The following is a 27,225-nucleotide window of genomic DNA, read 5'->3' as shown; positions in this document are numbered from 1 at the left end:
CATGGACCCACAACCCGGTGCCGCGTGTGATGAGACCCGGAGGGGTCGGGGACCTGAGCACTGGTTTCTCCTGTGCTCGTTGCGGCTGTGGTCCTGAGGAGCAGAGCTGAGTCTCCCCTTTTCACTGAAAACAAGATACAGCATGATTTTCAAGCGACAGAAGAGTCCGTTTCCAGCAGCCGCCCTGTTGAAGGCCCCCTGTCTGTACGCCACTGTCGTGGGCACATGTCCCCCTGCATTCATGTGTTGGAGCCCTAACTCCCAGCTCCACAGGACACGGCTGTACTTGGAGACGCAGCCTTTAGAGAGGGGCTTAAGGTTAAATGAGGTCACTGGGTGGCCCTAATCCAACCTGACAGGTGTCCTTGTGAGAAGGGGAGATTAGGACACAGACACGCACAGAGGCACAGCCACGTGAGGACACCAGAAGCAGCAGCATCTACACCTCAGGAAGAAGCGGCTCCGCCCACACCTGCATCCCGGGCTTCTGTCCTCGGGACTGTGAGAAGATAGATAAGCTTCTGCTGTCCGAGCCACCTGGTCTGTTGTGCTTGTGGTGGCGGCCTCAGGACCCTGACACATCCATCACAGCACATTATGGTTACAACAGTGTCCTCCTTGAATGTGGTCCTCCAATCATCCTGGTGAGGTGGGAGGGCCAGCGTGTCACCCCCATTTTTAGCGGAGGACCATATCAGGCAGGATGCCCTCAGTTATGCTGCAGTTAGAAACACCCCCAAAATCCCACGGCTTAAGGAATCCTTTGGGGAACCACTATGCAAAGAAAATAATTTCTCAGTAACTTGCCTTTTATTTCAATTTGGATTTTAAATACATCAGTTCCTAAAGTTGGTTCCCCGGGTAAGCTTCTGGATGGTCACACTGGGGGAAGTGCCTGCACGCTCTCTGGGTTTTCCAAGTGTGCTCTGCTTGGCCCAGGCAGGGTACCCAGTGACTCCAGGGTGGAGATGCCCTTGGTGGAGCTCCCACAAGGTCAAAGCCGCTTTCACCTGCAGGTGAGTAATCATTACCAGGAGTGTTCTAATAGGTTCTCCGTTCTTTCCTGATTAAATCAGCGATTAGTTGCAGCTGAGGTTATTTCCAACCCCCATCTGAGTACGGAGGGGATTCTCGGGCTCTCGGGCTCAGCGCCGAGAAAGGAAAGGCGCAAACACAGGGTGATGTCCCAGGGCGTCAGGAGGCTTGGCTGTGACGCAGTGCCGACGTCTGTGGATAAAGGACTCACTGTGCCTCTGCCCCCCGCCTCCCCGCCCACCAGCTCTGAGTAAGGCCTCCTTGCTGTTTCCTCACCGCCTGAGCCAAGCAAGCAGAGAACCCAGCCTTCCCTCTACATGCTGGCTTGCCCACCCTGAGCCCCTGAGCTTGCTCAGAGCGTCACCCTGGTCCAAACTCAAGTTCCTCCAAGGGCTGACCCGAGGCAAGGATTTGGGTGAAGGTCGTTTATGGTGGAGGCGACCCCAGGAAGCCCAGTGAGGAGGTGGGGGTGGGAGAGGGAAGCTGCTAGTAAGTGGTGGCATCTGGCATGCCTCTGGGCGAGGAAGCCAGTGTCTACCCACCAGCTCCCAGCCCTGTGGGGTGAACTTTGGTCTTGGGGTTTTAGAGGAGCCCGTCCATACCCCGAGAACGCCCTCAGGCAAGGGCGGAAGGGCGTGGCCCCTAGGCCTGCGGTGAGCCATTGTCTGCCATCCCCTTCGCCCTGGGGCCAGGGACTCGCTCTCCTGACTCTGGTTCCAGGTCCCCGTTCAGGAGGGCGTGGTGAGCACCTCCAGAGCTGCACAAGGTCAGAGACAGGGCCGTCCGTCCCTGCGTGAAGATGAGCACGAACTGAGCGACCCCGGGAGAAGCAGCCGGCCTGCAGCTCCCAGGAAGCTGAGCAGTGCCAGGCCACGGTGGGCTATGGGGCGCAGCGGGAGCTCTAAGAGCGGGTGGTCCTCGACTGGAGCCTGGACAAGGGACCGAGGGCCTTGGGTCTCAGTGGGTGCCCCACAGATGGGCGTCCCCGGTGGAACCCTGCCTTGCCGCCTCCGGGGATGCTGGGTGTCCGGCCCCCCGACGCCCTCCCCTCGCTCCGCGTCCTCTCGTGGACCATCTTCCAAGTCTGCGGGCTCCCGCGTGGTCCTCTGTACGAGGGGAGGTGCAGGCACGCGTACGGCAGCTGCTCGGCCATCCCGTGACTTAGGGTCGATTTGAGAGAAACCGCGCCTGCCGTACCATTTGCTGTTTGTGCTGCAGACGCGCAGCTGATCCAGGGAGACGGTCGGGTCGGGGCTCCGCTGGGGAGGCCTGAGCAAGAGGCCCCTCTGGCCCCTCCTTTCACCCCTGAACTACTTCCTGTTGGCTCTTCAGGCCCTGTTTCTCCTCCCACCTCCAGCCTGGGCCCCGCAGACCTGCCCCCTGGGCCCAGCCTGCCCGCCTGCCGAGGCCACCCCGGGTCTCCCTCCTGGGCGCTCGTGTCCCTTGGCTGGTGTGGGAGTGTCTCTGGGCCTGGGCCGGCCTGCTGTGCTCCCCGAGGGCCCTTCTGCACCTTCAAGGCCAAGACCCTCCCCCCGCGGGGGCCAGGCCTAGCCCCCTTCTGCAGCCAGGGCACAGCGCGGGCCAGGCCAGCTGGCCGAAGGCTGGTGAGTTGGCTGACCTCGTCCTAGTGGGCCTCAGGTCCACGGTCTTTCTGGCAGGAAGCACGTCCAGCAGGCCCGAGGGGTGGCCTTCTGTACGCATGGCAGCGGGCGTGTTTACACGGGGCTCAGGGGAGTGTACGCTGGCAGCAGTTGTGTCACGCCGGCCGGGCGGGAAGTGGAAAGCGAGGCCCGGGCGCGGGGCGCGCTGGGTGGCTGGGCGGGGGCGTGCAGGGGGAGGGGCAGGGGAGGGGCCCGCGTGTACCTGTGTGTGGAGGTGCGTGTGTGCGGAGGTGCGTGTGTGCGTGCGGGCGGGGAAGGGTGTGAGCGTGTGCTGGGGCCGAGGTGCTGGGTCTGTGTCCACCAGGTTGACCGCGAAGGGCTGCGAGCGGTTTTCCGATTTGTGAAGTTACTTGAAAAGCCTGTAAAGGAAGAAAATTAAATCACATGTACTGAATACAATAGAATTCCAGGAAGGCAGGATTGTCCCCGAGTCCCAAACGTGGGGACCCCGCATAGCTGCTCTGTGACCCTCAGTCCCTCCCTCCCCGGATGCAGGCCCCGGGACAAACCACACGGCGCGGGTGAGCCGCCCCGCTCCCCTTAATGCCCGGCCCTGCCCTGCTTTGCCCCCCCAGAAATTGGTGATCCCCCAAAGCAGCCCTGGAGGGGCAGTAGGAGGGGTCAGGGTGTGTGGGGGGGCGGCCTCTGTGTGACCCCCTCTCCCCCGGCCCTGCCCAGCTCCCTGGTACCAGCCCCACCCGGGCAGCTGGCCCTGGGCTGCTCCTCTTTCTGAGGCCTGAGGATTTAGACAGAAGGGGCCGTCAGCAGCAGGCGGAGCCGGGCTTCCCCCCTGGAGACCGAGGAAGGGGACACGGCTCTTTGCCCGACGCTGAGGTGGGAAGTCCCACCTTCTCCCGCCTTTGGGCTCAGAGCGGGATTCAGATATCAGGGCTCCTGGCTCTCAGGCCTTCACGCTTGGGATGAACTGCACCGCGGGCTCTCCTGGGCCCCCAGCCTGCGGTTGGACGCCAACTCCTCAGAGTAGATCTGTCTGTCTGTCTGTCTGTCTACCTACCTACCTACCTATTGGTCTGTTTCTCCCGAGAACCCTGACTAACACAGTGCCTGCTTTTTGGGGGGTGCTTGCATCTAACGTGACCCTCTCCCCATTGCTCATACCCTGTCCCCCTCCCCCACCCCACGGCCCCTCCAAGTCACCCCCCTCATGCTGCTCTGTCAGCCCTGGGCAGGGGGCTGTGACGGGGATGGGCTCGGGCCCCTGTAGCCAGAGCCAGTGTGCATGTGGAAGGGTGGCCCTGGGGAGCCTGCACGCTCTCCAGGGAGGCCTTCCCCAGATGGGGGGACACAGGTGCCCCGTGACCATCCCACAGCCCTCCTTGCTCTCCCTGCCGCAAGCCCGGCCCCCATATGCTCCCTCCCGCCAGCAGTGTCCTGCCCGGGCCCACAGCTGTACAGGCCTCTTATCAGGAACCTAGCGGTGCCGTCACCCTTGAACTTAAAGATAGTGACAGTGTGACCTGGGACCCCCGATGGTGAAGGGGGAAAAGCAGCGGTGTGAACAGGGACGTCCTCCCGGTGCTTTAGGGTCTACACCTTGGGAAGGAGAAGGGGAGAGAGGGTGGGGCCGGGGCCGGGGCCCCTCCCTGGGTGGGGTGGGGCACCCGTGAGCTCCTCCCAGGCGGGCAGTGCAGCCTCTGGGAGGGTCAGGGCACCCGCTCGGCTCACCTGCAGTGCATGACCCCGATCCCAGGTGAACGAGTTCAAAGTCACATTCCTTATCACATTTTTGAGGCCGAGGGAGGAGGACTGGAGGCCTACACCCAGAGCAGGGCCCTTGTTGCCCTCTGCCTTTTCTTGCACAACCGCGGTCACTCTGACGGGCACAGCCGGTCTTTCGCTACGTGCTGCCACAGTCTCTCTGCTTTAGCCTTCACCTGTGACGTCCGCGCTGTGAAGATAAGCTTTCAGATGCCAACTCATTTACTGACGTACTAGCCGCAGGTTTTTCTCTTCTGCTGGGTGGCATCGTCACGCCCGGAGAACGTGCCTGACAAAACCCTCTGATGTGACATTATTATGCAGTGATCCGTAGAGCAAGGGTGCCACAGCAGTGACAGAACCCAAAGGCAGTGTTTGGCCTCCAGGAAAAAAAATCCACAAAGATAAATAGAAAAATATGTGTAAGAAAGATGTAAAGGACTAAATATCCTTACTATGCAAAGAATTCTCAGAGTAAATAAGAGAAGCATTCACCCTACTAGGGGACATCTTTTGATTTTGCCCACCCAGTCCCTGTCTCCTCCATCTGCAAACAGCTGCCAGGAACCAGCCCTCTCCCACCCTTGTCCGTGAGATTTGAGGGAGGTGACCTCTACTTCCCCTCCAGAGGTGGAACTTGACACACACCTGGCCAGCGAAGGGGCTCCTGGGGTCTCTGGCTGGAGCTATGGGGGGGAGAGGCTGTGAAACTGGTAAGATGTTAGCCATCGCTGCTGCAGTGGGTGAGCTAGCTGCCTGAGAACAAAGCCACACGGCGGGGGGTGAGGGGGAGAGCTGAGATGCTGGTGAAAAGACGGAAGAGAGCAGAGAAACGCCGAATGAGGACCGGGGTCCAGCTCAGCCTGAACCCTAACGTGCCCTGAAGCCTTCACTGACGTCAACCACGGACTTTCTCTTTTAGCTTCAAGCAGTTCAAGTTGCATTTCTGTCATTCACAACCAAGGGAGCCTTGGCCGAGACCCATTAACAGAAAATAGAAGATCTGACTCGCAGAAGAAATACAAAGGCCGATAAACACGAAAACAGAATCAGTCGGAGTAGGAACATTCCGGAATTGCGCCTTAAAACGAAGGCACACTGTTGTATGAGTTGTGTACCCCCCAAAAGTCCTAATCCCCAGCACCTAAGAATGTCACTTCATTTGGAATTAGGGTCGTTTCAGACAGAATTAGCTGAGATGAGGTCATCCTGGAATGGGTGGGCCTCTGACCCAATCTGACTGGTGTCCTTGTAAGAAGAGACATCTGGGGGAAGGGATGGGCGTGGTGGGTCTACACCAGCATCTCAGCTCTCCCCCTCACCCCCCGCCGTGTGGCTTTGTTCTCAGGCAGCTAGCTCACCCACTGCAGCAGCGATGGCTAACATCTTACCAGTTTCACAGCCTCTCCCCCCCATAGCTCCAGCCAGAGACCCCAGGAGCCCCTTCGCTGGCCAGGTGTGTGTCAAGTTCCACCTCTGGAGGGGAAGTAGAGGTCACCTCCCTCAAATCTCACGGACAAGGGTGGGAGAGGGCTGGTTCCTGGCAGCTGTTTGCAGATGGAGGAGACAGGGACTGGGTGGGCAAAATCAAAAGATGTCCCCTAGTAGGGTGAATGCTTCTCTTATTTACTCTGAGAATTCTTTGCATAGTAAGGATATTTAGTCCTTTACATCTTTCTTACACATATTTTTCTATTTATCTTTGTGGATTTTTTTTCCTGGAGGCCAAACACTGCCTTTGGGTTCTGTCACTGCTGTGGCACCCTTGCTCTACGGATCACTGCATAATAATGTCACATCAGAGGGTTTTGTCAGGCACGTTCTCCGGGCGTGACGATGCCACCCAGCAGAAGAGAAAAACCTGTGGCTAGCCAAGGAATGACAAGCGTTGCTGAGAGCTGACAGGAGCTGGGAGAGGCAGGAAGGACCCTCCCCTCGAGCCTCAGGAGGGAGCCCGGCCCTGCCCACACCTTGATCTCAGCCTTCTGGCCTCCAGACTGTGGGAGAATGGATTTCTGTTGTTTGAAGCCACATAGCTTGTGTAAAAACAACACATGTCTGAAAATAGGTGAAATGTTAAATAAATGGAAGTGTGAAATAAATATTAGACATAATGGACTATTAAACGCTAAAGATAATGTCTTTAGATAATATGACACAGAGAAATTCCCTTTATATAAATAGAAAAAACAAGATATAAAATTGTCAGAGCTGGGACTTCCCTGGCGGTCCAGTGGTTAAGACTCCACGCTTCCACTGCAGGGGGCCCGGGTTCGATCCCTGGTTAGGGAACTAAGATCCCGCATGCCACGCTGCGTGGCCAAAATAAATTTTAAAAAATAAGATAAATAAAATCGTCAGAGTTGACAGAGCCCAGCTCCCGCCACTGCCCTGATGCCGTGACGCTGACTGGTCCCCGGTCCTGCAGCCAGCTCTGCGTGTCACCATGGACAACAAGGAAAGAGGCTTCAACCGGGTCCCAAGTCAGCCCAGGACTCTGCGTGTACCTGCAGGCCTGGACAGAGGCGGACTTGCCCTGGGAGCACTTGGGAGTCCCTCTGTCCAGGGGTAACAAATGCTGAAGTGGGCTGGGAATGCCCAGGCTGCTAGCCCTTCCTCTATTTTTTTAGGTGCTTAAACTTCTTTCGGATCCTACATGATCTCAATACATCACATCATCATAGGCCATCTCATGTCAGCTGTCAGACGTTGCCGAGGGAAACCAGGAGGTGGCCCATGGCATCCTCGTGCACCTGCACACCCATTCTGAGAAAACGGAAGGAAACCCAGCTGGTTTGGGGATCTGAGACTTTGGCGGTTCCAGTCCTGGTGGCTCAGGTCTTCAAACCCTGGTCTGTGGTTTATCTATGAGAAGAAGGTTCTGGAAACCTCCTTTGAGGCCTTGGGGTGACCCAGAGATTCCTGGCCCTGAGGCGGGGCTGGTTGGACCTTCTTCCTGGTCCAGGCACCCTGAAAGGCTCTGCCCGATTTAAAACTCTCACCCGTTCTGAGGGGTTTTAGACTGAGCTATGTCGTACACGAAAATTTTGCTTTTTTCCCACCAAAGTTTGGTTTTCTGGTTTAGCAGGAACCACCGAGCAGATGCAAGCTTGACAGTGGTGTGCTAATGCCACGGGACCTCGTCCCACTTTGTCCACGTCCTGTACCTCCGCACGGCTCATTAGGTGTCACACTGTACCTGTCAGGTGTCATTATGGGTGTTTAGTCTGGGGACGAGTTTATGGTCATTTTTATTAGTTGATGCCAGTGACGTCTTTGCCTCTTCATGACGTAAGTCCATGTGTTTTCTTTTTAAACAAACAACAATACCAAAATCCATGAAAACCAGGTCAGAAAGAACGAAAACACCTTTATAGGCTGCACCGAAAAAGCCCGATGCTGAGCCACGGGTCCTCCTGGGCAATCAGAGGCTTCCGCGTCACCTTGGCAACCGGGCGATGAGGCCTCTCCCTTTTCCACGGCCCCCAAGCCCTGCTGTGGTGGCCTGAGCCTGCGGGTCCCCAGGGCCATCTGGGAGCCCTCGGTTTCTGAGAGTCTGCTCTTGGCCACCAGGTACCACCCTCCTCCCTGGGGCTGTGCTGTCCTGAGCAGGCTGGGCCAGGTGTCCAGTCTGGACCCCGGATGCCTCTCAGACAGCCACGGCATCTCCAAGGAAGTCGCCTGGAGAATATGAGCAGAAAGGCTTGTCAGAGTGACCAAGATGTTGGCATGGGGGAGGAGGACAACAGGGGGTTAAATCGGGGACGGTACAGCCTCCTCCATCGTGGAATTCCAGGCATGACTCTGATGGTGGTTTAATGACCTGGCAAGAGGCTTCCTCTGCAGGGCCGGCGAAAAAGGCAGGAGGTACGTCATACACGGAAGGATCTCGATGCCACTTTTATAGAAAGACCGCAGGGAAAAATATCAAACTGTCAGCAGCATTGCCAGTGTCTTTTGGTTTTGTCTTTACATATCTCTATATTTTCTAAATTTTCTACTGAGTTTTCTATTGATGTTTATATTTAGAAAAAAACAAAGTCTTTATCAGAAAAGACCAGTCTGCTCAGGGAGCATTGATCTGGCTCTCACTTGATGCCGCTGAAATTGACCGGATCCATCCACAAGCCACAGGGAGAGCTGGGGCCCTGGCCTTTCCGTCACTGCCCGTCCCTCTCTTGCTCACCCTGGGAACCTGCTCCCGGAACGGGGGGATCCTTCACTTCTCCCCCAAGGTCCGGAATGGGCAGACTGCTTAGACCTTCAGAGCCGTCAGGACCTGTCGCCAGGGACGCCCCCCCCCCCCACTTCCTGTCCTCATCCCTCCTCCTCAGCTTGGAAGCCACACTCCAGGCCGGACTCACTGCCAGGCATCATCCCGAACTCCTTTACCCCTCATCCTCACCTCTCTCCCCACCATCATCCTCGCCCCGCAGGGCCTCAACCCTGGTGAAGCCCACATATACCCACTTAGGCCACACCCGTCATCTGAGCGCCTCCAGAGAAAAGTCACACAACCGTTTGGGCAATCGTTTTTCAATGGACCTTCAACAATTCCAGTCCTTCCGCCATTTTGCCTTTCCGTCGTGGAGCTGGTCCGGATCTCCTCTCTCCTCTCCTCCCCCCATCAGCTGGTCCTCTCGGCCTCCCGCCCTTGGGTCCACACCGTCTACCTTCTCTCTGTGGCAGAAACAGAAGGAGCCCCCCGTGTACGGCCACTTTCCGGCCAAAGCACTCTGTTCCATCACTCTGACTTCTTTTCCTCCTCCCAGTGGCTGCCTTCTGAAAGCTTCTTACCCATCCCCCCCCAGCCCCCCAAACGTCTGGTCTTTATTGTCTGTCTCCTTAGCCGGATGGTGGCCCTCAGGGGAAGGCATCTCGTCTGTTCTCCTCCCACTGTGCTCACAGCCCCGGAGAGCGCACGGCACACGGTAGGCGCTTCACGAGCCTGGGTGGGCGCTGGTGGGTGGCTCCCTCGGCCCTGGCATGCCTGGCCGCCTCCCCTCTCTCTGACCTGGCCCTTCCCTTCCCGCGGTCCCTACCAGCCTGTCACAAAGCTCACCTGCGCTCCAGGCAGCGCCTAGCACGGTTCTCGCGAAGAGTAGAAATTCACAGATTTGAGTGAAGTGTGACACAAAGGCCAGTATGTACAGCGTGCTTGACGCCAGTGGGTGCCCCAGAGACAAGTAGCTGAGAACCACCCCTTAGAAGTCTGACATCTCCCAGAAGGAGTCGGGGTGCTCTGTGCGGCCCCTGCAGGAAGGAGGCCCACACCCGGCCCCACGCTGGGCTCCTGGTCCTCGTCCCCCGGGTGTCCCAGCGGCTTCTGCTCCGCAGCGTGGAGGGGTGGGACTGCTCTTCCTGACTGGCCGATGCCGCAGGTACAACGGCGGAAACCTCCGGCATTCCCGAATGCCCTGCCCTCCACCAGAGGACAGAGGGTTACTGTGGGTGTCCTGTCACGACACGTGACCACCCCTGCCAGGAACCTTGCTGTTGCTTTTCTCAGGAGCCCCCCCAGTAAATGCGATACCTCCGTCTGGCCCTTGCTGGCTCTCTGCCGCCTACCTCGGCCCCTGCAGCCCACCCCCGGCTTCCTTAGGACAGGGCTCAGAACACGGGCCAGGGAGCCAGACGCCCCAAGGCCTGTCGAGGCCTCAGGTGCAGTATCAACCGTGACTAGCCCATTAGGCACACCGGTTCCTCAGTGGTGACAGGAACAGAGATGGCAAGAGAAAGCCTAGAACTTGGGGTCCCGGGGCCAGCTGGTCCGTGAATAGGAAGCTCCTGTTGCTGTGCCTATGAAACCCACAGTGTTGGAAATCCGCCCTGCCCGTCCCATGGCTGCCTCTCCAGAACCCCGACACCTCCAGCCCAGGCCCAACATCCCCAGGACTGGTATTCCTTCTCTCCCAGCCTGCGGGGAGCCTGGACTGAGGAGTACGGCCATCACCACGGCAGTCACAGAGCAAACGCATCCCACGCGTAGGAAGCGGAGCTGTGGGAGGCTGACACGCTTGGCGGTGTTGGACAGCTGCTTCACCCAAGCTCCTGAGTTGGCCTGAGAACAGCTGGGTTCTCCTCTCGCCTACTGGACCCCAGGCCAGGGGCCATAACTCCCAGACGCAGTGCACGTGTGTCTGTAAGTGTGTCTGTGTCTCAAGCTCTACAGACGCAGCAGGCAGCAGAAGGGACCAGGGCCGCCCTTGAGGCCCACGGATGCTGCTGGCGGCTGATCTTTTTCTCTGAGGCCTGCGATCATTGGGCTAATGCCTTCAATAAACCACACAAAACCAAGGGAAACAAAGCCAGGAGGACAGACAAGGGCCTTGAGTACCTAGGAGAAGGGTGTCAAGAAAGAAAAGTGCCTTGTCGTACTCTTGGTGACCAGGGGAAAGCCACCTGGAGAGGGATGCTGGTGTCCCCCTACCTTTAGTCCCAGAGGGGAGCAGGTTTAGGACACCCACCAGGTTGGGCACGCCTGTGAATGTTAAAGAGACCTGTTGATGGGGTCTGCAGGCTCAAGATCTAGAAACAGTAAGATGAATTCCAGAAACATTGCAGTTATAAGACAGGCTTAAGAAATTCCAAATGGAAAAGAAATCTGACTTACTGTTTCTCCTGAATCTGCAGTGGTATCTATATCTAGGTCTATGGTACCATTCTTGCAGACTTTGAGAGTATTTCTTCCACTAGGTTAGGTGGAGAATTCCTCAAGTCACTTTCTTACGTCTGTAGAAGCACACACTTAGTATTTTTTCCTCATATTGTGTACAAAGCATGGAAGACTAGAAACATGAAAATAAAGCAAGAATTCTGGAAGGAATTACAGCCTCCAGGGGCTGAGGAGACAAGCAACAACTAAAGGCCCTTGGAAACAGAGGCTCAGCAGCAGCAAATTCACAGGGGTGCCAGGAGGAACCCCACTGTGGGATGACAGCCCTTCTGAGGTCTGCCTTTTCCTCTGCCCTGCCTGCATTGTCCAAAGAGCAGGCTCGCCGCCCAGGGGCTGGGGAATGGCCACAGCCCGCGCAGGGCTGTTCAGATGGTGGGACCCTCAAGGAGGGCTGGGAGCGGGGTCAAATGAGCCTGGGTCCAGGGACCCTCTCTGGGGAGGCAGCTTCGGCTCTTTTGCCTGCAGTTTCTATTCAGCACCGACAAAATGTTTCCAAACAGCCAGCCAGGCGTTTGCAAACATCTACGACCTTTCCAAAGACTCTGGCTAGATCCGGGGCTGGGTGGGTGAGGGGTGGAGGAACCGGCTTGCTGGATGTCACCTGGATGAGCCTGAGAAAAGCTCTTAAGTCACAGAACGAGGGACAGCAGGTGAGCGCATTCAGGTCCCTAGTCTCTTCACTCTGCGTCTCATTCTCCTAGGAAGAGATTAGCGGGGTGCTGGGACCCCCCGAAGGACAGGAAAGCAGTTGTAAACTACTCAGCTTGAAGGAACTAAAAAATATTCCTCCAAAATCTCTATGGATAAACTTGGGACAGATAACGAAGGCACTTTTGAAAGACTAAAGAAAACTCTGGGACTCTTTATGTCCTTGAAAGGCCTTTCAGAACAAACTAAACCCACAAACAACTGCCCAGGGAGGGGGTGATGGGAACTATTTGCCCAGGCCTGCAATCGGTCACCAGGAGAAGGGCATCCCAGCTCCACGAGGCGCCCTCGCCAGGCAGCCTCCTGAGAAGGTGTCTAAGTTCTGTATCCATTTCACTTAACTCTTGCTCCCAGCCCCTCCTCTGAAGTGGTACTTTTATTTAACACAAGGTAAAAATGATTGCAGGCTAGGGGCCTCCCTGGTGGCGCAGTGGTTGAGAGTCCGCCTGCCGATGCAGGGGATGCGGGTTCGTGCCCCGGTCCGAGGGGATCCCATATGCCGCGGAGCGGCTGGGCCCGTGAGCCATGGCCGCTGAGCCTGCGCGTCCGGAGCCTGTGCTCCGCAATGGCGCTGTGAGAGGCCCGCGTGCCGCAAAAAATAAAATAAAATAAAATAAATAAAAATGATTGCAGGCTAGACGCAGAATTTAAATCTCAAAAGTGCTGCCTTCCTAATATTTAAGAAATACCATTCTCCATACCCTCTGTCTTCTCTTCGAAAACATCTTCTTTTCTGGTGAGGCACAAAGGAACATGCAGTGAGCCGTGATGCCAGTGGAAACTGTCACCCTCTGCCTTTTTCATACCCTCCTCTCGAGCGGGGACCAGGCTGCGGGCACCTCGGTCCTGAGGGCACAGGTCCCCACCCCTCACGCCCCCGCAGCTCTGGGGAAACAGCATGGTGGACCCGGCAGCGGACAAAAGAAACGGAGGCCACGGGAACTGCAGTGTCCAGCCTCGCCAGGGGTGAGGTCCTCGCCCACTGTTGACCCCGCCTGTTGGCCCTCTTGGGAGGCGCTCCCCCTCCCCAAGGGACAGGGCACTTTCGTCATCCGGACGAGTCGAGTCAAAGGCCCGACCTTTATGAGGGTGCTGCTAACTGGGTTTCCCAATACTCTGGTCCCAAGAACCGGAAGGCCTTGCTGCGTGGGGTCCATTCCCACCTGGACCTAGACCTCCGGTCACCCCGGAAATCAGCCCACTGGGCCCTTCCTCCATCACCGTGAGGAACTCCACAGCAAATAGCTGCCTCCAGTCACCCGCTGGCTTCTGACCGCTGATGTGACCCCTCCCCCGGCCCGTCCTGGGTGGGGCGGGGCCAGGCCAGGCGGGAGGACCCAGAACTACCTGCGACCCAGCCTGGGGGCTCACAGCACTCGGGCCGTCCCCACGCCCCGCGCTGGCGTAGGTTACAGAGATGCTGGCCAGCTTTCCTGTGTGGACGTTTCTAACTTCCTAAACAATTGAGGCTCCTACGGAGCAACAGTAATCGCAGTGGGCTGCCCAGGTCCTCCACGTATGCAGCTGCCACGCTCCGGAGGGTCGCTGGTGGGTGGCAGCTCCCCTCTGGGCCTGGGTGGCCAATTTGGGGTGTGGGAGCTGGCCTGCTGTCGCCTGCAGCCCGTATGGCCCCTTCTGCGAGTCTGTGAGGTTTCCCGGGCCCCACCTGGTACTTCCCCTAATAGAGGTGCCAAGGCCGAGCACTTCCAACGGAAACTGGGGGACACATGAAACCCGTACCCTGATAATGAGGAACCTGGAGTAGAAGGCTGAAGAGGACGCAGCCGCACCTGTGCTGCACTTCAGGGGGTTTCGGAACCGCGCTAGAACCAAGCCTGTTGCAGGGTGCGAGACGACGGGGACCTGGGCGAAAGCGGCCGTGCACGCGCGTGCAGGAGGGAAGGCTGCGCCCGGGGACGAAAGGGTTAAGCCGCCCGCAGCGCCCGCGGCGTCCGGTAGCGGGCGCGCGCCGGCGGGAACGCGGGCGCTGGCGGGCGAGCCTCGGGCGGCCGGCGTCCCTGACGTCACCACCCCGCGGTCGCCCTGGCGACGGCCTCATCAGCGCGCGCGTCAGAGCCGCCAGTCTCTTGGCAACGGCCCGATCTCGCGCTCTCCCTCCGCCTGGCGCTCGGCCGCGCGTCGCTCCGGCGTCAAAAGGACGTCAATGGGGATGTATCAATCCGGCGGCGGCGGCGTGGGCGGGGCCGGCGGCGTGGGGGCGTGGTGGGGGCGTGGCCGGGCGGACCGGGGCGGGACGGGAGGGCGGGGCTGGCGGCGCGTGCGGCCAGAGAGCCCGGCGCTCGGCTCAGAGCTGACATGCGGCGCGGCCCGGGCGGCAGGCGGCGGAGCAGCGGGTGGCCGGGCAGCGCGAGCGGCCGAGCGGGCGGCGGGGGCCGCGGAGCGAGCGGCGTCCCGACCTCGGCGCTCCGAGGGCGGCGGAGGTGAGGCGCGGGCAGGCGGCCGCTGTTGGGCTCGGGGCTGCGGGCTCCGCGGCCCCGCAGGTGCGCGCGCTGGGGTCGCGGGCTGGGGCGCCGCCGCCTGGCTCCGCTCTGTGGTGAGGCGAGCGGCGTGAGGGGGGCGTGGGAGAGGGGGGTCCGGGTTTCGGGACGGAGCCGAGGGCTAGCGGCGATCCACGCGCCCCGCAGGGCTTGGGACCGGGAGCCCGAGCCGAGCCGAGCGCGGGCGGCGGGCGTGGGAGCGGGGCGCACGCCCCGCGGGGCTCCCGGAATCCGGGGTCGCCGTGGCGCCGGTCGCCGGCGGGGGCGGGCGGCAGCGGGTCCGCGCGCCCGGCGGGCCGGGGGCCCTGGGCTCGGGCCGGCCGGCGCCGAGCTGAGCGCGCCCCCCGCCCGCAGGTGCGGCCCGGAGCCATGGTGATCATGTCGGAGTTGAGCGCGGCCCCCGCGGGCTCGGGCCAGGGACAGCAGAAACCTCTCCGGGTGGGCTTTTACGACATCGAGCGGACCCTGGGCAAGGGCAATTTCGCGGTGGTGAAGCTGGCCCGGCATCGAGTTACCAAAACGCAGGTGCGTGGGGCGGCGGGACCCCGGGGTGAACCCTCCCGGGGTGCACCCTCTGCGGGTGGACACCCCCCCCTCCCCGGAGCAGGGGAAGCTGGTGGAATCCCTGCTTGTGGGGTCCTTCGTCCTAATGTCTAAACGCTGACAGTTTTTAGTTTGGAAAAGGAAAAAAATGCTTTATATTATGATTATGCATAATTTGTACAAATATTGGGGGACAGCAAGGAGGATAATGAGCAAATAACCTAGGAGTGCAGCTGAAGCCCTGTAAAGTGAGCCTGCAGAGACGTAGGACATTTATTGACCTTTGACTTTTTAAGTAATATTAATGGTTACTTTCGTTATTTTCCTCCCTAACTTTTTGTGACCTTTGGAGACATAAAGTGTTTTAGAAATTAACCTACAGAAAATGAAATGTGTAAATTAGCTTAAATGAGAGGGGTTTTCTTTTTCAAACAAAATATCCTTTATCTATGAAAAATTTGTAGGTTGCAATAAAAATAATCGACAAGACACGATTAGATTCAAGCAATTTGGAAAAAATATATCGTGAAGTTCAGATCATGAAGCTTCTGAATCATCCTCATATCATAAAGCTTTATCAGGTAAGGACTCAAGTTTGCCTTCCTGTTACTTCCTGTTACTGTTACTTCTGGCAAAGTGTATCATTTTTTTTTATTTTCAACAACTTAAGTCTCTGAAGGTGGTCCCTCTTTTGGGGTGTTTGTAGGAGTCGGGGTTGATTGTATAAGGTGAACAGATTGGCTTTTGTAAGCTGTGCAGTTATTTTCTTGCCGTTGGATCATAACTCAGATTTGCTTCGTTAAAGTTTTGTTTGGTAGTGTTACTCATTCCAGTTTTGAATGTGTGGAGGTCGGTTGTTAGATTTACTATGAAAACAAACAACTAGATCTCTGCATTGCTGTAAGTCAACCATTTAGTGTGAAGGGACGAATCTGAGTGAAACTAGACTCTTCTGCCTTTGCAGATAATTATTAATCTTTAAAACCAGCTGCTCTTACCAGTTTTTGTAGACTTATCTGCGCAAAGGCTGCAGTGAGCATGTGTCTATCCCGTTTCAACCCTTCCATCAAAAACGGAGAGATGAGGTGCCTTTGCTGCGCTGTGAGCAGAAGGAACCTGCCATCTAATCTGCTTTAAGAACATGCCTCACCCTGTCCGTCTGTTGGTTTGCTTTGTGACTTTTTGTTCTTCCGTTGAAACTAATAAATTGTATCTTTGGAAACTAAGTGCTGATTTAATTGGGACAGCAAAGGAATCTCTTACTTAGCCAGGTGCTTCTGCAAAATGAAATCGGGTCTACTTGCAGAAGGATACGTTCTTTGCACATGTTTGATATTACTCCCAGTTGTGTTGGATATAAGTTCCTTTTGACGATTCTCACGAAACCCTGTGGATCCGAGATGAATATGGGACGGTGTGGGGATGTGTGTGTGCCCTTGGCAAGGCGAAGCTGTACAGTGTGGCAGGGGAGAGGCCTGAGGTTGAAGTGACCCCCCGGGGAGGCTGCTGCCCTGGGTTACGGTGAAGGATGAGGTGGAGTCATGGGGCTCGTGTTCCTCTAATGACAGTTTACTCAGCATCGTTAAGTGCCGAGATCGAGTCACGTGCGCTCCAGTTCGTGTTTTGTTTCTGTTGTCATTTTTGAGTCAGGCCGAGATAAGATGTTTCCTCCATGGTCACTGATGTCAGTGCCTGAGCAATGTGCCCAGCCTGTTTCCACAGGAGTGGGCTGAAGCCTGTCTGTCTTTGACTTTGACAGCAGGGATGAGCCAGAGCTTCCCTCATCTTCCCGTCCTCCGCTGACCTGTGCGGGAGGAGCCCAGTGAGCCAGACGGTCGAGGTCTTTTCTGGGGGGGAGTTTTCTCATCACTCCATGAGCTGCTTTAACTGTTTGGAGGCAGGGTTCAGTGGGTAGCAGCGGCTCTGGTTTTGACACTAGTGTCTAACTTTCATCCAGCTGGCCCGGTCCCCAGAACCTCCGCGAGACGCCTCAGCTCTTTCCTCGAGGTTTTTTTTTAAACTTCAAACACGTTGACTCTTAATTCTTCCTCCGTCTCTCTTTTAAACTGAGAAAAGGGCTAAACTTACAACATGTCACTCTGGCACACATGTCCAGGCCAAGGGTAGTTACAAGTGTAGCGAAACTGCATTGTGTTTGCTTTTCTTGTTAGATTTGTGGCTCAAGGCAGTTGTCTTTAAAGTGCCTTTTTAAAGGAAGAACTATATTTTGAACCCTGAAGAGATTTTTTTCTGTAAAGATGTATTCTCTCTGTCTCCCTCTGAAATATTTTAAAATACAGACATGAGTTTGCGTTACTCCTTTCAGTACCAAAGATTTGAATTTGACCTCGTTTCTTAATTAGTTATGTTTCAAAATCTTAAAATTTTTTTTCAATGTGAAATAAAATTCTCGGTCAGTAAACGAAACTTTAAGGTGTGTTTGACATTGGCTGTTGCTATTGACACACACGCCGAGGAGTTGGCTGTATGGAGAGGAGTCTTTTGTAGCTTACCTGGCAAAGCCGGCCTCTCACAGCCTACGGTGTCAGGTCAGTAACGCAAGTGGGGCGGGGAATTTGTTATCTATTATTCAGCTCGTGCCGGCCCTGGCTTGGATAATCTGTTGCCTGCTAGGCTTCTAGAAGAAAGGCCCCACAGAATGCTTGCCATCTCTTTTACTGCTGGGGCCTGCAGAGCCTTCACTCTGGGTGAGGCAAAGTGAGTTAAAAATACCATAGAGGAGAGTTCCGATACAAGCAGATATTTTGGGGAAGGAGAGGTGTATCAGGATGGATAGGTTAGTGAGGAACTCACCTCTGATTTTCAAAAACCTTTTTCTGAATAGGGATCCCCTTTGTCTCTTTATTGCGGAAGATTTGCTTTTCTTTCCTTTTGTAAAATAACGAACATGCTCATCCTGAAGAAGTTAAAAATTTACTGGGGTTCAAGTAGATTATTTATACCGTTGGCATGTTCCCTTTATGTGGTTAAACGTTAGGTCTTTATTTTTTTAGGTTATGGAAACAAAGGATATGCTTTACATTGTCACCGAATTCGCAAAAAATGGAGAAATGTTTGGTAAGCCACGCTGATTCTTAGTATCTGTTGGAAGGCAATGTCCTGATGGCCCTCCAGCGTTGGGGTCTCCCCAGTGTCCTCTCGTTGTGCCCCAGGCGACGGCCGGGCCTTTGGATCTGGGGCTCCAGCTTCTTTCTGTCCTTCCTCAGATTACTTGACCTCCACCGGGCACCTGAGCGAGAGTGAAGCCCGCAAGAAGTTCTGGCAGATTCTGTCAGCTGTGGAGTACTGCCACAGCCATAACATCGTCCACCGGGACCTCAAGACCGAGAACCTGTTGCTGGATGGCAACATGGACATCAAGCTGGCAGGTGAGGGGCCCAGGAGTGCGCCCAGCAGGAGGGAGGTGCGTGCCGGCGAGGGGCCCCGCGCCGTATTGCACGAGCCTTTGAAACTGCGGCCCTGCCATTTGCACCGCAACTTCATCGCCTGTTTCCTTGTCTCTCAGATTTCGGGTTTGGGAATTTCTATAAGCCAGGAGAGCCTCTGTCCACGTGGTGTGGGAGCCCCCCGTACGCAGCCCCGGAGGTCTTCGAGGGGAAGGAGTACGAAGGCCCCCAGCTGGACATCTGGGTAGGAGCCACTGGTGCGGTGCCTGGGGGGTGCGGGTGCTCAGGGGGCACCGGTGCCGGGGCGCAGGCGCTGACTCAAGTCTGGTCCTCCTCAGAGCCTGGGCGTCGTGCTGTACGTCCTCGTCTGCGGGTCTCTTCCCTTCGACGGGCCTAGCCTGCCGGCCTTGCGGCAGCGGGTGCTGGAGGGCCGGTTCCGCATCCCCTTCTTCATGTCTCGAGGTAGGTGAGTGCCCGGCCTCCTGTGGGCGGGTGCGGTCACCAGCCTGCTGCCCGAGCTGTTGGGTAACCAGGATGAGACTTTGGGGGGAGGAGGAGGAATTTATTTCCTGAAATGCCTGCTTGACCATCTTCTGAGTCTGCCATCGGGCCTGGGAGCCAGTCCCATGTCACTGTGGGTTGTTTACTAGATGCCTGCGAGAGAATCCCAACCCACTGGCTGCTTGTTCTGTGCCCTACTTATAGGGCCAGCTGATGCCTATGCAGGCTGCTGCGAAGCTGGCTGGGGGCCCAGCGACAGCACTCGGGGTGCTGGCCCTGTCCCCTGAGTCTCACCCCTCGCACACTGTGCTTTTCCCTTCCACTTTGGAAGGTGTTGGACAGCTGCTTCCTCACATGCTTGGTCACAGCAGGGTAGGGGAGTCTAGGTGGTGCTTGGTGTGCTGAACATTAGGACCACGTTCCCCAGGGAACCTGATCCCTCGACCCGTGGCCCTCCTTGGCGGCGGGTCTGTGACACCCAGGCCACCGCTCCCGGCCTCAGTGTTCTTTGGGATGGTCACTTGTCTGCTCGCCACGTGCAGGGGAGCCATGTCCCCTGCAGGGACCCAGCTGGGCGGTGGGCACGCGCGTTCAGGAGGCCCTTGCGGGCTCAGTGCGCCTCCCTTGCCCCCCAGACTGCGAGACGCTGATCCGCCGCATGCTGGCAGTGGACCCCACCAAGCGCATCACCATCAGCCAGATCTGGCAGCACAGGTGGATGCAGGCCGACCCCGCCCTGCAGCAGCTGACCTGCCCGGTCTTCTCCTTGCTCGGCTACGCCTCCAGCCTGGGCAGCTATGACGAGCAGGCGCTGGGCATCATGCAGACGCTGGGCGTGGACCGGCAGAGGACCGTGGAGGTGCGCCGCCGGCCTGGCCTGCCGTGGGGAGGGTGTGCCTTCCCGGTCGGGGGGCGCTGAACGGGGGAAGCAGGCGCTCGCCAGCCGGGTTAAAATGGGCGTGCGGCTGATCGCAGGGTGGCTCGCCCGCGGGAAAGGGTCTCCTTGGCCACCCCAGCACAGCGCGGGAGCAGGCTCTTCAGGGGGCTCGCCCGCCGGCCGCGCTCTGACCCCGCTTCTCTGTGCTCAGTCGCTGCAGAACAGCAGCTACAACCACTTCGCTGCCATTTATTACCTCCTCCTGGAGCGGCTGAGGGAGCTGCGGCTCGCCCAGCCGCCGGCCCGCCCCGGCCACGCCTGGCAACAGAGGCCCCGGAGCGCGGACCTCAGCGGATTTGAGGTGAGGGGCAGCGCCCTCGACACCCAGCCCCGTGTCTCTGCCCTGGACTGTGTCCCCAAGTTAGGAGTCCCCTGCTCGGACATGCCTGGGAGGGCACGCGGGCGGAGCCCCCAGGTCACCTACCCCCTGCCATTAGGCACTTGGTGGAGTGTCCCGTGTGAAGCGGGGCAGGGGGGGTGCCAGCCGCTCTGCTGGGGGTCAGGCCCCTGGTGCCACCACTCGGCCGATCCCCCTGGTCACCCCACACAGCGAGGCGCTGGAGGGGGCTACACACGTGTCCTGAGCCCACAGCTGGCGGCTGACACCTGTTCACTCAGAGGGGAGCCAGCCCGGTCTGTTCCGCGATGCTGTGTCGCTGGCAGTCGTCCCTGCCTCTGTCCCTCACGGCCTCTGTCCTCATCTGCTGGCCCCCAGGTGCCTCAGGAAGGCCCCCCCGGTGACGCTTTCCGCTCCGCCCTGCTCTGCGCGCAGCCCCAGACCTTGGGACCGTCCGTCCTGCAGGCTGAGATGGACTGTGACCTCCACGGCTCACTGCAGGTGTGCGCGCACATCGCAGGCGGTGTCCGGGGTGGGCCCGCTTGGTTCCCAGCGGTGGTGACGCCCCGGGCCGGGCCTCACGGAGCGCTGGGGTCACCGGCCTGCGTGTGTCCCCGCAGCCCTTGCTCTTCCCTGTGGACACCGGTTGCCGCGGGGTGTGCCGGCGGCGCTCCGTCTCCCCCAGCAGCCTGCTGGACACGGCCATCAGCGAGGAGGCCAGGCGGGGCCCGGGCCTGGACGAGGAGCAGGACGCACGGGGGCCCCTGCCTGGCAGCACCGGCCGGAGACACACGCTGGCCGAGGTCTCCACCTGCTTCTCCCCGCGCGTCCCTCCATGTAAGCATCCCCGTGGGTCAGGGACACGCCCGGCGGGTGGGCTGTGACGGGCAGCGTCTTCAGGTTTGCCATTCCTGAAGCGCCTGAGGCCACGTGGACCATGCTTAGACCTCGCCGGTGGCCCTTGAGTGGCAGGGACAGCGTGGGGTTTAGCTGCCCTCAGGGGCCAGCAAGGCAGGTCCTCGGCCCAGGCCCCTCTGTGTCCCGGGTCCAAGCGCCACCTGTTGGCTGTAGCCGCGCCCCCAGCCCCGTGGTGCTGGCCGTCGAGGCTCCCTGGACTCTGGGGGCGTCTGGCCGTCGCAGACTTCCTACCCCCAGAGTTGAGGCTAGGGGTGGGGAGGGTACAGCTGTCAGCCCCGTCAGTGGGCCACGGGCCATCTGAGGGCCAGGGAGACGCCACAGCAGGCGCGAAGTTCCGGGGCCAGAGCACCTGGACTTGCTGCGAAGGGTGTCGGGCGTCCCCGGGTGCTCCTGGCCTCAGCAGCGCCTGCTGCTCTGCAGGTATCGTCGTCTCACCCTCCACGGCCAGTCCTTCCGAAGGCACCAACTCCGACAGCTGCCTGACCTCTGCGGGTGACGGCCTGGCTGGGCTCAGCGGACACCTGGTTGCTCAGGGGCTGCTGAACGCCTGCTCCCCGCTCAGACTGGCCTCGCCACTCCTGGGGACCCAGTCCGCCACCCCTGTGCTGCAGGCGCAGGGGGCCCTGGGAGGAGCCGCCCTGCTCCCCGTCAGCTTCCAGGAGGGCCGGAGGGCGTCAGACACCTCTCTCACTCAAGGTGACTTCCCCTTTCGCGCCCACTTCTGCCTTCCCCGGGAGACCCGTGTGCACCCCGGGGGGCATCACTTTGTCCTTAATGGCAGGTGGCATCCCCCTCTTCTAGCTGGTCCTGGTGGAGCAGCCGTGCTCCCTGGGCAGGCCGAAGCTGCTGCCCGGCTACTAGACGCCCTGGCTTCTAGGACGGGCTCACATGGCCTCTAGTAGCTGGTCCTAAAAGCCCAAGAGATGCTTGGATGGCGGGCATCAGCTCCTGGCTTGGAGGAGGATGGTCAGGGAGGCGCCCGCCCCAAAGGCAGCCCGTACTTGGCGGCCGGGCTCTCCTGGCACCTCCCAGGGCTTGTGGGGCCCCAGCCCCCTCCCGAGGCCCCTGCACTGCTCACGCCCTCCTTGCACGAAGGATCCACTGTCTGCCCAGACGTGTGCCTCTTCAGGGCTGGAACTGCTGTCCCAAACCAAACCCCAAAAGAGACTGATGTCCCAGCCCCAGGAGAGGGGCTGTCATGAAGTGATGGGGCGACCAGAAGGCCCCTTGACCCTGTAGGAAGGCGTGCGGGTCCCCTCATCCCACCACGTTCACGCCACTCGGCCCCGCATACTCCTCCCCCCTGTCTGGAAGCCCCAGCAAGCGACGGGCCGTCAGGCCAGTGCTGGTGGACGGGTCCGTATACCTGTTGACTTTGCCTGTCCCCAGGGCTGAAAGCCTTTCGGCAGCAGCTGAGGAAGAACGCAAGGACCAAAGGCTTTCTGGGGCTGAACAAGATCAAGGGGCTGGCTCGCCAGGTGTGCCAGCCCTCCTCCAGCCGGACCTCGAGGGGCGGCCTGAGCGCCTTCCAGCTGCCCGCACAGAGCCCGGGCCTGCACGGCGGCGGGACCGGCGGCCGGGAGGGCAGGAGCCTGCTGGAGGAGGTGTTGCACCAGCAGAGGTAAGACGCCTGCTTGGCACCTGCTGCTGGGGCCCGGGCAGGGCTCGCGTGGCTTGGGATTTTCTGAGTGGCCTTACCCCTGAGCCCCCGCTTCTGGACAAGCGCCGCCCTGCCCAGGCTGGGGGAGATCTGTGCGCCTCCTTCCCAGTAGCTGGGGGGCGGGGGTGGGGAGCATCGGCCCGCAGTTGGGGAGGGAGGGGGCGGCGGGTAAGAATGTCACGTCTGGTTGGCATCTCTGAGCCGCTACGAAAGCAAGACGGGGAATGAAATGCCAGGAATTGCTCAGGGGATGAGTCACGCCCAGAGTGGCGTGTTCCGAGCAGCTCCAGCCCGTACTTCCACGGGGCGGGCCCTCCAGCCCTGGCGGGTGGAAACCCGAGCGTGTGGGAGCCTGGCCGGGTGGCGGGGGCAGCCGCGCGCCGGCCATCGCTGACCTGCCCTCCCTGTCCCTCGGCCTGGACAGGTTACTCCAGTTGCAGCACCACCCGGCGGCCCCCCCCGGCTGCCAGCCGGCCGCGCAGCCCCCCCCAGCCCCGCGGGTCCTCGCCCCCTGCGATGGCCCCCTCCTCGTGTCGGGACTGCAGAAGGAGCTGGGGCTGGGGCCCAGCCTGCTGCTGCCGTCCCCTCTGCTGCAGGCCAGGGGCTCCCCGGTGGCGTCGGCCGCCCAGCTCCTGGATGCCCACCTGCGCATTAGCAGCTCCACGGCCCCCGGCCCTGCCGCCGCGGCCCCCCGGCCACGCTTCGCCACGCTGTCCCCGAGCCTGGAGCCCACGGGGTTGCCCCAGGGGGACTGTGAGATGGAGGACCTGACCTCGGGCCCGCCGGGCGCCTTCGTCTTGGTGCAGTGAGGGGCCCGGCCGGGCTGCGACTTCTCGAAGCAATAATTTCAGAGTATGTGAAGACGTTTCCGGACTCAAAGCCAAGAACTTTTCAGCAGGAAAACAAGCAATACGTTTGGTGTTTTGGCTTTTTAGTTTATTTTTTGTTTGATTTTTTTTTTTCTTTCCCCTTGCACTGAGCAACTGTAACTCCGAGTAGGGACTAGAAACTTTTTGAAGAAAAATAATAATCCAGGGGCCTGTCATTGGGGCGGGTGGACGGGAAGCGGGAGGAGCTGGCAGCGCTGTGGTCGGGGTCCCGGGGCGGGGGTCGCCGATTGCCCCCAGGAAACCGTGGTGTGAGCCGTGCGTCCCCATTGCGTGTGGGTGCGCGTGCATGTGTTAGTGGGTTTTTTTAGTTCACAATTCTCCACTTCCTGGAACACTTACGCTTCACTTGAAAACTGTGAACTTTCTGCTTTACGTATCAGTTCTTGAAAAGCTCTAACGTCCAGCCCGAGAGAAGATAATCTATAAATTCTTGGAATTCTCTCCCCTGAAATCAGAGCCCAGAGGATAGTTTTTCTTATTTTAGAGGAGACGTTTTATAAACTGCTCGGGAGCTGGTTTTCCAGGATTCTTCGGAGGGGCTGCAAAGAGGAACCTGGGTGGGGTGGGGTGACCGCGAGGTGGGGGCTGTCCGCCCCCTGCCCCGGTCACTTGGCCTGGAGCCCCAGGGCACCTCCGAGGGAGCTGGGGAAGTCTCTTCCTCCTGCACCTCTTATTTCCGCTGCTAATTAAGTTTTTATGCATTTCATTATCAGGGTCCAAAAAGAACAACTGACTTGGGGTGGAGGGGGGATCGTGCAATATGGCGATTCTGTGATGCTGGGACGGACAGGGTTGGGCCGCTTGCGGTCGGGGGACGGCCCACCTTGTCCAGGCCCTGCGCTTGGTGGGCCTTCGTTTTAGGAAAATGAAGTGAGGGGTCAGGTCAGTGCTGTTCAAGCTTTGTTCTTTTTTTAAAGCGAATACTGTACATGTACATACATAGGAGACAAACATACACTACTTATTTTTTATACTTTTTACTACGTTTTTTGTGTTCCTGGTTTGAACTTCCCTCTCTGGTAACGTAACAAAGCTCTGGCACCAGGTCCGTGTGGAGGCGGGGCCAGCAGGAAGCAGACCAGGCGCACGCTCACCTGGCAGGTGAACTCAGGTGGTGGCTTGGTCCGTCAGAGGCTGCTGGACTGAGCAGGAGGACCGTCCCTCCCCATCCCCGTGGCCAGTCAGCGCCGTCCCTTTACCAGCGCAGGTGCCTTTAGCTCGTGTCGGCTCTCACAGCCTGCAGTGTTAGGCCCAGGTGATGCCGAACCAGGAAGGTGGCACGTGTAGAAGCCAAAGATTGCCGGGTCCCCAGAGGCCGGGGAGGCGGCCCGGGTCTGTGCGTGTGGCTAGCTCCCGCCGGCCCCGCCGCCGCTGCTCTGTAGCTGTGTCCAGGAGTGGGACAAAGCACTGTCCTTGCACCTGGCTGCCAAGCAGTCACCAAAGCCTCCCGTGACTGGGAAGGCTTGGGCCAGGAGAGCGCCGGAGGCCCCGGGGCACCAGCCTGGGCCTCCACCTTCTGGAGGCACCGTCGACTCCCCCGAGGCCGCTTCCCTCCTTAACGCACCTGTTCTAACGCCACTGATCAAAGGCCTCAGAACCATGACAAGCACTTTACTCTCAGCGGTTTCCTCCCGTCACCGTCAGACGTGTGTCGTGTTGTGTCCAGTGTTTGCGACGCGTGTGCTGTGGGTTTCTCAGCAGCGCTGTCCCGCGGACTGGATGCGGCAGCCTGTCCCAAGGCACCACGCCATCCGATGAAGATGTACATAGTTTGGGTTTTTTACCATAATGGAATTAATTATTTTATTTCTTATGTTCACATGAGAAATGTATGCCAAATGATTAGTGGATGTATGTTTTTTAATTTAATATTTAAATAAAACATTTGGGGAAGAAACCTTGACTCCTTCCCCGGCTTCTTCTCTGTGGGGGGCTCCTTCCTTCCGAGCCACTTCCTCCAGGTTCGATGAGTTTCAGGTCTTGGAGAAGAGGGCCAAGCAGTGCCAGCTCCCGCGCTCAGCCGAGCTGCTGGCCCAAGCCCTGACCCGCTAGGAGGGACGGGCGCTCCGTGGCCCCGGCTGGGGGGGGGGTGCGGGGGCGCGGGAGGCCCGCTGGCGCTCAGACCCCTTCCCAGGTGGCAGCTCTGCTAATCGCTGGATGTCTTGACACCCAGGTGTGTTTTCAGCTGGTTCCTCCCCTCCCAGGGCACCATTCACGCTTCACTCTTCACCCATAATGTTCTCTGAATCCACCCAGAAATCAGGGCTTTGGAAGAATCTCACAGCCAACCTAGTTCCTGGTCTTTTCAAGTTGGCATCACCACCTTCTAGCAATAGGGCAGATGGGGCTGCCAGGAGACCAAAGGGTTCTCTTCATTTTGATGCCTGGCAAATCTTTTTTGATTAAAAAATTCTTGAACCCTTTCATACGCATTCGGATGGTCGTTATCAAAAAAACAAAAGTGTTTGCAAGGAAGCAGAAGTTGGACCCCTTGTGCATTGCTTGTGGGCAAGTACAATGGTGCAGCTGCCGTGGAAACCAGTATTGCAGGTCCTTAGATAGTTAACTGAGGGCCATATCATCTAGCAATCCCAGTACTGGGCATAGACCCAAAAGAACTGAAAGTAGGGTCTCAAACAGATATCTGTACACCCACGTTCATGGCAGCATGTTCACAGTGGCCAAAATGTCGAAGCAGCCCAGTATCCACCAGTGGATGGATGGATAAATAGAATGTGGTCCATCCACACAATGGAATCGTGTTCAGCCTTAAAAAGGAAGGACATTCCGACACCTGCTACAATACGGATGAACCTCGAGGGTGTTATGCTCAGTGACATAAGCCAGTTACAAAAGGACAAATATTGTACGATCCGCTTACGTGAGGTCCCTGGAGGAGCCAGATTCATAGGGACAGACAGCAGGACGGTGGGGGCCAGGGGCTGGCGGGGGGGGGGACGGGAGGGAGTGTTTCATGGGGACAGAGTTTCAGTCTGGGGAAGAGGGAAAGTTCTAGAGACAGATGGTGGTTACACAACAGATGGTTACACAACGTGAATGTACCCAAGGCCACCGAAATGTACACTTAAAAATGGTTAAGATTGTAAATTTTACGTGTGTTTAACCCAAATGAAAAGAAGAAAGATTCTTTCAGGGGGACAGGTTGAGAGGTGGACAGCAGCCTCCTCGTGGAGAGTAGGGGCTCCAGGGGCCAGGAGTGGGCAAGCGAGTGAGACGGCCGTAGGGTTAGATCCACGGGGAATCCCGTGGAAGCTCAGAGTCTGTTTCCACACATTCTGGGAATAACGGTGCATGTTGCTTAAATGCCGAGCCCTTCCGACAGTGCACAGGGACTGAGCGGCGGGGGTCCTCACGGCCGTGGAAAGGAGTCCCCCCAGCAAAAGGCTCCCTGTTTTCTGGGGAGTCTCAGCAGTTTGGGGGCTTGCTGAAGAAGAGTTTTAGCACCTTAGATCAGGAGCTAGGTTCACAGTGACTGAGCCGCGAGGCCGGCTTCCGGCAGGAGGGCGGGTCAGACGTGCCCCCAGGAGAGCTCAGCGACCCCAAGCGGACCCCCGTGCTCGGGCCTCCCTGGGGCGTGGCCCACGGAGCTGGCTCTGCGCCCTGGCACCTCTGTCCCCCCACCTAGGAGGGGGCCGGCTCGGCCACTGAACTCAGGCCCTGTGGCTTGCTGTCGAGAAGACTTAAAGGGAAATCCAGAAAATCCAGTTTACTGTT

General features: G+C 58.4%; 1 protein-coding gene and 1 long non-coding RNA gene across 7 annotated transcripts; one reads left to right on the top strand and one right to left on the bottom strand.

The window, feature by feature from the left end:
* Positions 1-775: 775 nt before the first annotated feature.
* Positions 776-12,685, bottom strand: LOC309806797. The gene is made up of 3 exons (XR_014294442.1): positions 12,501-12,685; positions 2,899-3,055; positions 776-1,010 (listed from the first exon to the last, which is right to left on the bottom strand). It is a non-coding gene; the product is annotated as an uncharacterized lncRNA (long non-coding RNA).
* A 1,414-nt stretch (positions 12,686-14,099) lies between these two features.
* On the top strand, positions 14,100-25,393 carry SIK1 (salt inducible kinase 1). Of its 6 annotated transcripts, none has more exons than XM_082625227.1 (14): positions 14,100-14,240; positions 14,652-14,822; positions 15,305-15,421; positions 17,855-17,918; positions 18,068-18,229; positions 18,367-18,491; positions 18,586-18,709; positions 19,384-19,607; positions 19,837-19,986; positions 20,410-20,523; positions 20,643-20,859; positions 21,361-21,636; positions 22,330-22,561; positions 23,025-25,393. In XM_082625227.1, the coding sequence occupies exons 2-14, from the start codon at positions 14,667-14,669 to the stop codon at positions 23,407-23,409; spliced, it is 2,346 nt and encodes a 781-aa protein (XP_082481353.1). In that variant the 5' UTR covers positions 14,100-14,240; positions 14,652-14,666; the 3' UTR covers positions 23,410-25,393. The 6 variants fall into 6 exon arrangements, with proteins under 6 accessions (XP_082481353.1, XP_082481352.1, XP_082481351.1 ...); XM_082625226.1 differs by having other exon boundaries at positions 20,401-20,523; XM_082625225.1 differs by having other exon boundaries at positions 20,236-20,523.
* Positions 25,394-27,225: the final 1,832 nt, after the last annotated feature.

Source organism: Mesoplodon mirus (assembly GCF_964341445.2).
Source record: "Mesoplodon mirus genome assembly, chromosome: 6".
In the NCBI taxonomy this organism is placed as follows: Eukaryota; Metazoa; Chordata; class Mammalia; order Artiodactyla; family Ziphiidae; genus Mesoplodon; species Mesoplodon mirus.
Note: the sequence above shows the minus strand (reverse complement) of the source record. Positions and strands in the feature narration are given on the sequence as shown.